Raw genomic sequence first — 14,167 nt, forward strand, 5'->3', positions numbered from 1 at the left:
AAAATCCAAAGACTGCATCTTTATATCTCTCAGCTCTTTAATGAGTAATTATGGTCTGATTAATGATTTCATTATCAGTTCATTTTTCCTTATACTTGTGAAAAAGCTCAAATGATCACAATCTTTGGAAAACTAACTTTTCACCACTGAAGTAAATCAAATCAGGGAGGAGAAGCAAGAATCCACCATTTGACTTAATAATATGAAGAGTTCAGAGGTTATACTTCTAGCCAAACTCCTTTGACTCACAACTGCTGCTACTCTTTGTCTGAACCACCTATTTTGTCCCTCCTCAAGCTCATTTGAACCCAATAAAAGAGTGTACTTACCAGCCTTAATGTGAACATCCTGACTTCTGATTTTCCCTGAAGGATTTTCAGCTGTGCAATAGTAAGTGTTATCATGGATTAAGTTATTAAAGCTTGAAGGAGGGAAGGGGAAAATTTGGAGAGTGCCATTGGGGTGGACGTGGCGGATCCCTGGGACATCGTAGATCTCCTCGCCCGTTGCTAGGTACCATCTGAGAGTCACAGGGGGAATCCCTGCTGCTGGACAGGGTACCAATGTCCCTGTGGTGCTAGCAAACACTACCTCTTGCAGAGATGCATTGACAAAATATAGACTGGTGTGTAGATCTTCACTGAAAACTGCAAGACAAAAAAAAAGAAAGGAAGAAGAACAGACCATGAAAACCTGTGAAATTTCAGCTACATACAAAACAATTTTACTGTTATTTGCCACAAAATCAAATGCAATGCCTAGGGAAGGGGATCAAAACCTCTGGATGCTAAGGTAAACTCTAAAAAACCATGTTTCTTATTTTAGAAGAAAATATCACCAGATTAAACACTTCAAGTGGTTTAAATCCTAAAGTAAAATGTGAAATCCCTTTCTCTATAGCGTAAACTGAAACAGATCTGATCACTTTTACATTTGCTTGTGCAGCATTCTTTGTAAGGCCAGCCAAAATCCATCAGTAATCTATTTCCATAAAATTTCTAGCAACCAGATTTCTGTCTGGACTACAGGCAGTTTCTGTTAACATTTATAAATTTATTTTTACAGCTCTTCCATGGCAAAAGTATTTATAATGTAATTTAAAAAACTGAGCAAACAATGAAAAAAAGCCTTAATAAAAATACATATATATATACTTAATACAAATACAAGTTAATAAATACGTTATAGAATTTGCTCAGGTCTTTCTAACAAATAACTATAAACCTAAGTACGAAGCACACTTCCAGTAATCTTGGTTCTGCCATCCATGTCCCTCTTCCAACTTTAAACCACAGATTCTGTAACACTGAAAAAAGTTGGTATTGGCCAGAACACAAGATTAGCCCTCATTCTTCTGAACAATTCTGCCATGGGCTATTCAGCTACTACCCAGAGGGGCTGAAGGCTCCAGGTGTCATAAAGTTTCCTCAACATTTTATCCAAAAAGCCTTCCTAAACCTTGCTATCTTAGAGCATATCAACATAAGGCATGATTTTTGTCTTCCAGTATCTGATAGGAAACATTACCAATACCACCGCTCTGTTGTTAATTTGCATATACTGCTCACTTGTAAAAACTTACATACTGCACTGTATCTTGAATACAGTAGATTCTGACACAATTTTCTGAAGCAAGTCTGGTAAGAAATAAGGCTTTGAAAACGTGATGATAGCGCATCAGGCCCAAATAAGCTTCCGTGAAAGTGATTTCAAGGTTAGCATTCATTTGCACAAGATATTTGTCCTGCAGACATAATTTATAATCCCAACACTAAGTCATGAAGTGCTTTGTTTACCTCTGCCACTTAGTCTTATCATAGCTGGAAGCACAAAATGGACTATTTTATCCTTCTCTCTTTCAACACCTTGAGGTGATACAAGATGGGAAGATATTCTCTTCCAAACATCATCTTGGTATTGACCATCAGGACACACCACCTCAAAAGAAAGCAGAACTGGCTCTGGGAGTCTCTAGAAAGAAAAAAGTAAAAGGCCACTTCCTAAAGCAATAGGGAAAGATGTCTGGCATGCAGGAGGAAGACAGATAAATGGGTATGACAGAATAGGATGAAAGGCACTTGGAGATTCAGAAAGAAGAAATTTCAAGCCCTGGAGAAGACGAGTCCCTGGCACATAGACGAGACAGGTGCTAGTGCAGAATAAAGTCCCTTGTGAGAAACAAATTCCACTAGTTGGCACAGCCCTAGTAGAAACTTGGGTAGCTGGAAAGCAAAAATAGACATAATTGGACTAAGCACAGGAAGAAGCAGGCCTGAATAAGATGGTGCCTCTTTTATATAATTACATTTCTAATTATAGTCATACTTCAAAGCAGAGAACAGAATTGTTGGTAACATAATAGAGAATTTTTTTTAAAGGCATTGTTCATCTGCTGTACAAGCCATTTTTTACAAATGCAAGTGAAACAATTAACAGGGCATTTTAATTTCCATTGGCCAACAAGACATTCACATGGAAGTAATAAATACAGTTCACATTTGCCAACTTCATTATGCTATGCTGTTTCTTAATAGACATTCACCTAAAAATGTTAGATGCGTTGGTCAAGAATAAAGAGGTGAATATCAAATTGCAAATGCCGTAAACAGAGAGAATATCAGAAACTATGTTTGACACTTCCATAGAATCTAACTTTCTAATCAAAATGCAGCACAGCTGAACTAGAGACTCACACTAGCAGACATAACAATGAATTTTTCCAGCTGCTTTGTATTCCCTGTAGAAGCTTTCACTACTTTTGACAAACTTTCCATCCATCAGCCTATACAATAGTGCTTCATTTTAAAACAGCATCTGGTACACATTCATCTTAATGGCAGACACAAACACATTAAGAACCCCGGAAAATAATTGCAGTGCCATAATACACACACATATACATAATGCTGACAGTCCAGATGTGGTTTTTGGTGGAAAACAATGTGTAAGCTACTTGGATACATTCAACAACAAAAACAGGATTTCAGAATCTTATATGAAAAATATATTTCCCTGCAATGTTCCATAGGAAGAAAGTGATTAGCTGAATAGTGATATATCATAACCTAATTGAAACTGAGACAAGTTAAAGACGATATGTAATTATATGTTACTTAATGGTAAAATATGATCCATCCAAAACCCATATTTTACAATAAGCAGAAGAAAACTCAGACTAAAAGTTATAAGGGAGAACAGTATGGAAAGAACTGAAATAGCTTGCAGTCAAGTCTGACTATGCTTGGCCTAAACAAAGAGATTATATCAGCACTTTCAGAGATGACATCAGTTAGCAGAGTCCAAGGGAAGGAAAGGCAAAGATTCCTCCTGAATAAGGTTTACTGAGACTAATAATACTTGAGGGAAACAAAAGGAGGCCTGCATCTCAGTAGACCTCAGTGGACACTCCAGCTGAAATGATAAGGTGAGAAACAGTCTGCACTTGCAGGCACTTCAGGGCAATGAGGCAAAGACCTGTGCCCTTAACCATGTGCTTAGAGGATCACATAAACATTTTATCAGATCAACAGACACATGTCAAGAGACACTTCTTGAATCTCAGGTTAAATATATACTATTATCTTACTCAAACAACAGCAAGGGGAAGGGAGAAAAGTAGGATACATTTTTTGCAAGTTTAGTCAAAATTCCTTAGACTCAACTACTTGAAGCAATAAGGGGAACTAACAAAGTATAATAGCAAAGGAAATTTCTCCCGCTTTCCAGGGAAGACAGTGCTGCCACATTGTGCCTTGCAACATGCTGAATATATCAGCCAGATACATCTTTTAGCACTTGAGAAATCTCATGTCAAGTACTCACAACAAGCTGGTCGGTGGATTTGCGAATTGATCACGCTCAGAAAATGAGACTGAGCACTGTGTTGTCAGTTTGGGTAGATGTCACCAGGCTGGACAGAGATAAGTATAAAGATCTTTATACTTAGGAGGATTGTGAAGCACAAATTTCAGTCTGCACTGGGCTTTGTATTTGCTACACCTGTACCTCTTGCCATGGCTAAGAGTGGACTTGCTTTTTTGGTTCATACAGAGATGACCTTTTCTCTCTTTTCACATGCAGTTCCTTCCTCCAGGTCTCCAGGGTGCTGCAGCTCCTGCATCATATGTGCTAGGCACTTCAAGGTCTTCTATAAGGTCCTAGCAAATAACACTTCTAAGATTTCCACCTCCAAGGGTGTCATTTGTCAAGGCTTCATTGTGTATTTCACCAGACAAAGGCTGAAATTTGTGCTTCACAATCCTCCTTTTTAATGAACAGAAGGAGGTGTTATTAAGACATAAGAGAGAAGACACTGCATTTAAACTACCATGCTGGATCAGGCTTGGGCTTGCTCTCTGTAGGATCTCGTGTTCTGGAGGGATCAGCATCATCTGCCACAAAGAGATGAAAGAAGACATGCAAAAGCAAATCTTGAAACTATCTGTCCAAAGGACATTCTCCTCTTCCCTTCCTCCACCATTTTCTACATGCCTCTTCAGACTGCTTCACCTTTAAGAAGCTTTACTGAAATGATGCCGAAAGTGAAAACTTTTATGGAGTTTGCATGTAACATAAGAAAAATGTATATCTGTTCAACTCGGTGTCAGAATGCAATTGAGTCTTGGTGTTGTGCATTTATTTTTCATCATGTTCTCTTTCATGCATTAGTAAGTTTAAGTAATGTGTATGTGATTTTTGAAGCTAGCTTTTTATGCCTCACATTCTTCCAAAGCCCTCTTTCCGTATTCTTCAAATGACTGCATAAAACCGCAGTTTTCTCTTCAGTTCTTGAAAGAGCTGAAATATCTTTGGGCAACAGATAAGTCAACATATTCAAAAATATTAATATAATGTCTCTGAACAATTAATTGATACTCATATTTAAATTATCTACCCTGTCCTTTTCAAAAGCTAAATACTATTCCTGTAATATTTTTGCAAGGGAAAAGTTTGGTTTTATATGAATAACAATTTCAAAACGAAGAGAAAATTGTTTCTCATTTCTTGGATTTATCAAATCCAGGTTGAAATATTTCTATAGATAAAACAAAGATATGAATCAAAGTGAAAGTCTGGAGCAAAGACACCACTGAGATTATTTAGGTAAAACAAAAATCAAAGTAGAAAAGATAAATTATGTAATTAAACAGTTGACTGCTCTCCTGCACTACAGCAGGTTTGTAGCAATAGCCTTAACTTTCTTACAGTAAAATGTCAGGTTTGCCACAGCCCTGGACATGAGCATTTCCCTTCCTTTTCTCCTTGGTGATGTTGTGATTGATGAACTGGGCAAAAATATTTTCTTTAGATACGGTAGATCATATAAAGTGTCATCTTAAAATTTAAGAATTTGTCACTGTTAAATACCAGCAATGTAAATATGAGAAACCTAGAAGCAAACCCAAGGAGTATAATAAAAACATAAAAAAAAATAAAACTAAAAAAGGACAACATAGAATAAAGTCTAAGCTTTGCCTCTGTTGGAAATCGGCCATCCAAGAACACCTCTGTTTCAGAAAGCTCCTTCCTGGAGCAGACTCTTACAGCCTGCACTTGGAACAGTAGATGCCTGGGACCACTTTTTACCATGACAGGACAACACACTCCAGCAAAAACTGAGAGCTGGGAAAATTTGCTGCAGGGATCTTCTCAGCCACATAAAGCAGGTGCAAAGCAGAGTGAGACATGGTCCCTTGAGCAGTGAAGTGACTAGGAACCCAGACAGTCTCATCTATGCATCAAGCTCCAATCAAAATTTAAGGGTGAAAAAAGAATATCAACAGCCTGTATGTATCCTGGAGCATAACTTTTCCTGGGAGTCCCCACGCATCATGCCTAGGTTAGGTGAGCAGCTTTTTTGAGCCTCCTGTACAGCTAATGTAGGACAACAAACACAGCCTAAAGGCAGTTTAGACCCTACTTTGGTGGGCAAATCACTCACTTCACTTAGTTCTTCACCTGCAACAGTCAGGGAGAGATTAGGACAGCTCTTCTTCTTTCTTGAAGATACCAGTTAATCAGAGAGGACTAGCACAGACATCTCAATATTTTTAGCTTCCGGGAGGATGTTTGTTGTCTACAGTTACAGGTCCTTCTATTACAAGTCTGGTCCCTCTGGCACATGGATTAGCCTAAAAACACCACATCCTTTGACAACAGTCACAACACCAGCAATTCCACAATACAGCTCCAGGTTTCAGAAAAACTAAAACAAGTCAAACAAGTCCTTTTTTTTTTTTTTTTTTTTTGTGTGTGTGTGTGTGTGTATGTGTGCGGTTTTAGCTTTGTTTTGATGGGGAGATAATAAACGAAAAGCAACAGTAGAATCATAGCAAAAAAAAAAGACAAAGGTGCTTCCCCTTCACCCCCGGAAAGAGGACAGAGAGGCAAGGGGAGACAGAGAGGCCAAAAAGACATTGTCTGCAAAAGAAGAAGGAAGAAAAATCCAACAGGAGCGGTAGAACTCAGCAGGATGTTAACATTCAAGGGTGGATTTTTAAGGGAACTCCTCAGGATGCTCTATCTCATGAGACATCTGGTATCAGTAAGATAGATTCATTTTCACTGGCCTGAAATCAGAATTCGAAGCACACAAGAAAATATCGTCTAGATCATCACCCTTAAAAACATCCAGCTATTAGGCAGAGTTTATCCTTCCTTTGAATGTCTTTGCGTCTTGTTTTATTTAAAGCTAAGAAAAAATTATGCACGTCTGCAGGATAATATTCTACTTGGCATTAGTAAAACATACATGCAATTTTTAGGCGTTGAACTTCTCTGTGAAATTTTGGGATGTAAATATAAAAGTAAAATTGAGAAATCTAAAGAACAGAACTTAAGGCCTATTTTCTATATGGTAAGTGGAAAATATTGAAATGCTCTTTACCAGAGGAAAATAAAATATTGATTACTGACTATAAGGTAAATTATAAATATTTTGTCAGACAATTTAATGGAATTCATGTAAAAATCAATTTAAAAAAAAAACCACTAAAATTAAAACAAAAAAAAACCCAGGCAAGACATTTGTAAGAAAATGGCTGAAGACATCTAAACAACAAATTATGTTTAAAGAAACCAAATTAACAAGGTTAACATCCAAACAATATAGTATGCAATGATAGTCTCTTTTGCATAAACAGTCACAGAGAACTAATAAATGGAACATTTCAGAGTGCATTGCTATGCCTTTCAAACCAGTAGCAGAAGCATTACAAATGCAATCACAAATATGCAGATTACTCTAGTGCAGAACACCGTCAGAGAAACACAGGGGGTCAGGGGGGCAAATGATTGAGTGCGATGCTAGCGAGCTATGTCACTATTTCGGGTGATTTTTTTTTTCCCTCCTGCCCTAAGATTCCTTAATGTATCACTATGACTGAGATTTTAAAAGAAAAAAAAAAAAATCCAATACGTCTCTCCTTGCTAAATTAAAAAATAGGCACTTATTTTAAAAGAGGAAAAAACTGATTAGACTCCTCCAAACAATAGCATTGTTATCACTACTCAATTATCAAGTAACAGGTTATGCAAAGTGACCTAGAGAAATTACTTCAGCTATTTTGAAAAGATCAGAGTGATGAGGCATTACAACAATCTATCTGTGATCATGTCTCCCTCTAGGGGTTTTATCTAATGACTAAACATATAAGGTTGATAAATACTTCACATTTTGTCAGAATAAGGGTAAAATGAATGCTTTTTGCAATTTTGAGTTTGATTCTGAAAGAAATTTCATATGTCCCTCTAAACTGACAATGATTGAACATCCCTTGCTATTTGGGAGGAGGAAGGGTAAAATACAGCTCACACAAGACCTAGATTTCAGTTGGAGGCAAGATAGATATCTTCAATAACAGGGAACGGTAAAACAACTCTGGATAAAGATGCTCTGACCAGATCCCAAAGTATGTCTTCCTAAAAGGAACTGAAAGAACAAAGAAAAGAGAAAACTAAATTAAAATTAAAAAAAAAAAAAAAAAAAAAAAAAAAAGAGAGAGAATTCTAAAATCAACACAAAATAGCTTTAGTATGGTGTCCTGGTTTTGCTAAAAACAAGACCAGTTTCTCTTTTGGTGGGTTTTCCTCTCGGCTGGGTTCTTCTCAGTGCCTTCTGGGTGGCTGCATGTTTTTCTTGGACACTGTGCTTGGTGCTGATAGGAGGACCAACAGAATGCTGAAGAAGCTCATGTTTAGATTTATTGCTATGGTAACCAAGGTTAACTGATAACAGGACATGTTTGCCAAGAGGGGCAGACAGAGCAGGTGACTAAAAGTGACCAGCTGAGTATTTCATCCCATACACGTAATAAACACTATATAAGATGGAGATCACAGGAGTCTCATTTCTCTTTGACAATGGTCATCATCTGAAGAGGACCCTGTCTGTCTGCCTGCGATCTATAGGCCTCAGGCCCTGCATCCCTGAAATCCAGTTTCCAGTTTGCTGTGAAGTCCCACCCATGACTTCTGGGTGCCTGTCCTGCAGCTGCTGCAGCCACGCCAGCTGCACACAACCAGCTCCGCTGCTGCTGGAGTGACGCCAGCTCCATATCGAGCATTCAAGATTGGTTTTGTATATTTTGTATCATTTTCTCTATTTACTAGTAGTATTAGTAAAGCCATTAAAACCTTTCCAACTTGCAAGACTCTTTCTAACCTGAAGTCATTCGCCCTTATCTTTCTATCACCTTTTATGGTGGAAGAGATTAACAGAGGGCATCTGCCCCAGTTTATTGTCTCCTTGCATTAAAACTTGACATATGAAAAACAAAAGGAAATCAACTGCACAAACTGACCTAAGATTACAAAAATAATCAACAAAGAGATGGGTATATTAAACTTCTGCATTAATAAAAGTAAATACAAAAACATCAGTTAAACACCAGCGCTCACAACAGTTTTAAGTCAAACCTCGAATGGAGTCAAGAAAAATATTTATTTGCTATCAGCCAGTTTGATTTCCTTGGTCAATGTTCACAGAATCACAGAATGTTACGGATTGGAAGGGACCTCAAAAGATCATCTAGTCCAATCCCCCTGTCAGAGCAGGAACACCTAGATGAGGCTACACAGGAATGTGTCCAAGCGGGTTTTGAATGTCTCCAGGGAAGGAGACTCTACAGCCTCGCTGGATGGCAGCACAGTCTTCTGGCATGTCAGCCTCTCCTCCCAGTCTGGTGTCATCAGCAAACCTGCTGACAGTGCACTCTAGTCACTCATCCAAGTAATTGATGAATATATTGAACAGTACTGGCCCTAGTACTGACCCTTGGGGCACTCCACTAGAGACAGGCCTCCAACTAAACTCTGCCTCATTGACCACAACTCTCTGGCTTTTTTTCCTTCAGTCAGTTCCCAGTCCACCTCACTACCCAATCATCCAGACCACACTTCCCCAGTTTAGTAGCAAGGATGTCGTGGGAGACTGTGTCAAATGCTTTACTGAAATCAAGGTAGACCACATCCACTGTTTTGCCATCATCTATGCATCTGGTTATGTCCTTCTAAAAGGCTATGAGGTTGGTTAAGCATGACTTCCACTTGGTGAAGTCATGTTGACTGCCCCTAATGACCCTCTTATCCTTGATATGCCTTGAGATGGCACCAAGGATAAGTTGTTTCATCACTTTTCCAGGGATGGAGCTGAGGCTGACCATTCTACAGTTACCTGGGTTCTCCTTCTTGCCCTTTTTGAAGACTGGAGTGACATTTGGTTTCCTACAGTCCTCAGGCACGCCTCCTGTTTCCCACAACTTAGGAAAGATGATGGAGAGTGGCCTAGTAGTGACTTCAGCCAGCTCCCTCAGCACCCGCCAGTGCATCCCATCTGGATCCGTGGATATATGGATGTCCAGATTGCTTAATTGCTCCCTAACTCTCATCAACCAAGGCAAACTCTTCCATTGTCCTGACTTCCTCTGGGGCTTCAGGGGTATGAGGCTCCTCAGGACAGCCTCCGGCAGAGTAGACAGAGAAGGCATTCAGTAAACTGTAAACTACTGAGAAAAGAAGAAAAAAAAAAAAAAAAAAAAAAAAAACAAACAAAACCAAAACAAACAAAAAAGAAAACCTAACCAAACAACAACAAATTGTCTGCAGTTATCATCTCCTCCAAATAGCAAGACAACGCTTGTGTTCTCTACTGGTCAGACCATCAGACCACAGATGTTCCTTAGATCAATAGACATAAAACCCCTTTTTGTCTGCTCCCAAGAAAAATATACATTCAATCAGCAAAAGCTGAAGCATGTGTTAGTCTGACAAAACAAATTTTTCTCATACTTCTTACAGAGGTCTCCTAAACAGCAATGAAGCAAAAGTGACAAGAAACTTTTTCACCAATTTTTCAATTAGAAAATGTTACTTCTGCAAACATGAGCTTTGCATGGGTGAGCTGCTAGTCATCCTCAACAGGCAGACCTGCTGGGCTTGAAGTGAACACCAGCACCTGCAAGAACCTACATCAGTGCAGGAAAAGGCCGGAGACCCAGCATGCCTCAGAGTGACACTTCAAAACCCGAAATCTCCGAATTTGACCAAAAGGCTCCTTGCTTTCTCTTTGCGGTAGCTATAAGACACCCTGGTGAAGTCAGATGAGAAAATGAATCCTGATCACTCCCTGTTAGGCATTCCTCCCAGACTTGATGTCCAGGTTGTAATGGCCAAGAGTGCTTCAGGAGAGAGGTGATGGGGAAGATGGCATCCAGGAACAAGAAGATGAGAGCAGTTGCAGGTGGAGGCCTTCCCTCTGACCCAGAACCTCCTCCTCATCATCCCACCTCCTGAGGGGACGGTGTAAGGGAACAAGAAAGGGTTGGCAATATAGCTGGAGTGGAGAGCCTGGAGGAAGTCCAGGAGAGGCCAATTATCAGTTGTTTGTGACTTCCTCATATAAAGAAAGGCTCTGAGGGAATGAGCAGAGTGTTGTTTTGCAAAATGTAGCATTCCAAAACTGTCTTCTACAAAGAAACTTAGTTATTCACTAACTTCACTCTAGCAGGTGCCCCCTTTGAGTGGCCATCCCAGAGACTTGGCTTAACATGTGGTAAAATAAAAATCTGAAGTAAAAGCATTTCATGGATGTTCGACTTTTGGGTGTTGAAGCAGTCTTGTAAATTGTTATGATTGCTACTACAGTACAAAGCAATGGGAAAAAAAATAAATAAAACTGACAATATAGTCTCAGCAAATATGGATGAGCTGGTTAGTTTTTGTACTGTTTTAATGTATATGACTGGGTAATAGATATCATTCAGAAAGCTAAAATTCTTTTCACAGTATATAATCTCCCAGTGCAGAACTGCTTCCCATGTAGTGTGTTGTATGATGGTAGCCAGTATTTTTGGGCTAAACAGTATAAAATTACAATGTGTCCACCAAAAGGAACAAAAAAAAAAAATTATGCTTTTTCAAATTGCTACTCTGGTTTAATGTGCCAGTGTTCAACCTTTTATTCCAAAGGGGTATCCATTTCAATCAGTTTCAAAATAAGAATCACTAATGAGGATAACTAAGTATGCAATTGGTTTTGCCTGCAAAAAATTATCGCTACAGAAAAAAGCATGCAGTCTTGCATTATCATTCTCACAGGACAGCAACTTTCATTAAATCAAAGCAGTTCTCCGCAGTTAAAATAAATGTTCTCAGGTGAAACTATAAAAAGAAGTAGCACTCACAAACAAGTTGCATCTCTGAAAGGGGGAAAAGTGTGGGTTTTTGTTGGAGTGCACTGTAGAGACCTGAGCGCACGCACATATGCTGAGTGGCAAATGCAATGGTGCAAGTGATGGGAGGTTTTAATCAGCTAAAAAAGAATAATCTGTTTGTGATTTAAATGCTTACTTTTAATTGTGTGTTCAATAACGAATTGAAGGAAAGGGTAAATATTTATGTGAGATAAGCATTCCAGTTTAGGCTACAAACTATTATACCAGAGTAATATGTGTAGGTGAAGTTCTTTTCCCTTATTTAAGCAAATAGAGAGAAACTGAAAACCAAAACAAATAAATAATTGCCAACTTGGAGGCAAAAAATGTGCGGTTTTCCTTCTTGAAGCAAGAGTCAACACATTGTGAGAACACCAAAATCAACCAGAGAGAAATGAAAGAAAAGCCTTGGATTTTTTTTTTCCTCAAAAAAATATTTTATGAGCAAGAGAAATAAAGATTATGAGCTGTGTCACAGAGTTCTGAAAAGCTGAATTAATCAATATATGTACAGCTTTTCTTTTGACTGATTTGTAAAATTATCAATTTGCCCATAAACAGAGTCATCACTTGGAAGTTTTCATTAGCTGAGGTCCCACAGCTTTCAGTATGAGGCTCGTCTGCAAATGCTGCAGCTGACCTAATGGTTTCTTATAGTGTCCTCCTGGCCACCTATATCTTGTCCTGATGGACAATAGAAGTTCACAACTAAACAACAACAAAGACTAACATTGTTCTCATTGGACCTGTGCAGAACTACAAAAAAAAAAAAAAAATCTTTTAATCTTTTCCACACAAAGATGAAAGTAAAACTGATGCTTCACAAAATTATACTAGAGTATGTTTTAGACCAGAGCAGTCAGCTGCATTGTGAGCTCTATAGTCTGGTCACTTCTCTGTCATCTTTCTCACATCCCAGTTGAATGCTTGGAAATTCACAAAACCTGAGCCTACAGGACCTTTCATATGGATGCAGAAAACAACCGAGACACCGTTCTGGGATGGGTTCTTATTCTCTGATTTTTCATGTGGGTGGCCTCCACTTGCAGTGAGTGAGCCCTACTGCCAGAGTTAGTCTCCCAACAGACCAAGCAAGTCTTCCAATCACCAAGCCATAGGAAACTAGAGAAGATAAAAAATAACCCTATTGTCCAGAGATTTGTAAAACCCGACCTCTCAGCTCCCTTATTCCATATCATGGCTATTACCAAGTATGCTGAAAAGTGTCCCCCAAAAGCTAAGTCTGCTAATTCCTCTCATGCCCTCAAGAAGCCTTCAGGAGCTCTCAGTAATAATGACTACAAGGTCAGTGGGCTCCTGCATCTACAAACTGGAAGTGATCATTGTTATTATAGCTGAAAGCTGATTCTGTTAAAAGTTTCTGTAAACCCAAAGCAGAGTTGAATATGTACCACAGAAAGCTCTAACCTAAGACTATCAGAGGAAAGAAGGGAGAATGAAAACTGAAGGAAATATCTAGGTGATGCTCAGCTATAACGCACTCTCCTGCCATGCTCTCCCACTTTGGGGGGAGAAGTATGTTTTCCCTGGATGGACTCAGCACTGGGAATAAAAAAAATATTGCCCTGAAAGAAAGATGAGAATGGAGTTCTGGGGTTTGGCTGAGCTTCTACCCAGACACCATCAGGGATCTCACCCCATAAGTACAAGCATGAGAATATGAAGCACACAGTGACAGGCATGAGCATACGAAGCACAAGGTTCTACTTTAAGAAGTCACACAGAAACATTGCTAGATATCTTGCCATTAAAAAACAAACAAACAACAACAACAACAAAAAAAAACCCAATACATACAGAAAGAATTAGGTCAAAGCTTTGGTGGCATACTATTTCAAGTGGACACCATTTTCCTCACTTGTTAGTCCCTTCTAAAGCAAAATTCAAAATCTGTCCACCAGGGCCATAGGGATAAACAGAGCATGAGGATAAACAGAGAGAACTCTGCAGTGCTGCCTAGAAAACAGTTCTTCCAGACACTACTAAAGAGACTAGTAGTACTGAACTCTACTGTATTTTCTAATTAGGAAATGTTGAACAAAACCTGTGGTCCCAAGTCACCATCATCACCACTAGCACATCAAGGACGAAATGTAATATCTGTGTGGTGTATCACTTGTATCACATCATATAGTATTGTGGTAAAAAAGCATTTGCATTCAGGAAGCATAGGTTTACTGCCCCCACCTCCTCTATTATTCTTTCCTTTTCATCTCGAGCTTAACTACAAGTGGTTCAACCAAGAAAGAGTCCTTATTCCAGAAGTCTGCAGAAGCAGAACAAGTCAGGGCACCTGAAAATGCAGGAATGGAAAAAATTTCTGAGTCACAGGCAAGACAACACAAACCGTTGTGAATGACTCTGAAGGGAGAAAACCTCTGGGCTCTAGAAATGGCACTCTGGAGCAAGCCCTTGCCTGAATTAGAAACCCCTTC

General features: G+C 39.0%; 1 protein-coding gene across 2 annotated transcripts in view; it reads right to left on the reverse strand.

Moving 5' to 3' along the window:
- The window catches only part of DSCAM (DS cell adhesion molecule), a 474,141-nt gene that overhangs the window by 401,298 nt on the left and 58,676 nt on the right, over nucleotides 1-14,167 (reverse strand). The window contains exons 1-2 of one of the 2 annotated variants that reach the window (XM_071811281.1): nucleotides 1,797-1,872; nucleotides 330-647 (exon numbers count right to left, since the gene is read on the reverse strand). In XM_071811281.1, coding sequence (XP_071667382.1) covers nucleotides 330-647; nucleotides 1,797-1,818 — 340 coding nt within the window. In that variant the 5' untranslated portion in view covers nucleotides 1,819-1,872. Of the gene's footprint in view, nucleotides 1-329; nucleotides 648-1,796; nucleotides 1,873-14,167 lie in introns of those variants that run through there. The other variant, XM_065841400.2, reaches the window with a different exon arrangement.

The sequence above is a fragment of the Patagioenas fasciata genome, chromosome 1 (assembly GCF_037038585.1).
Source record: "Patagioenas fasciata isolate bPatFas1 chromosome 1, bPatFas1.hap1, whole genome shotgun sequence".
Lineage (NCBI taxonomy): Eukaryota > Metazoa > Chordata > Aves > Columbiformes > Columbidae > Patagioenas > Patagioenas fasciata.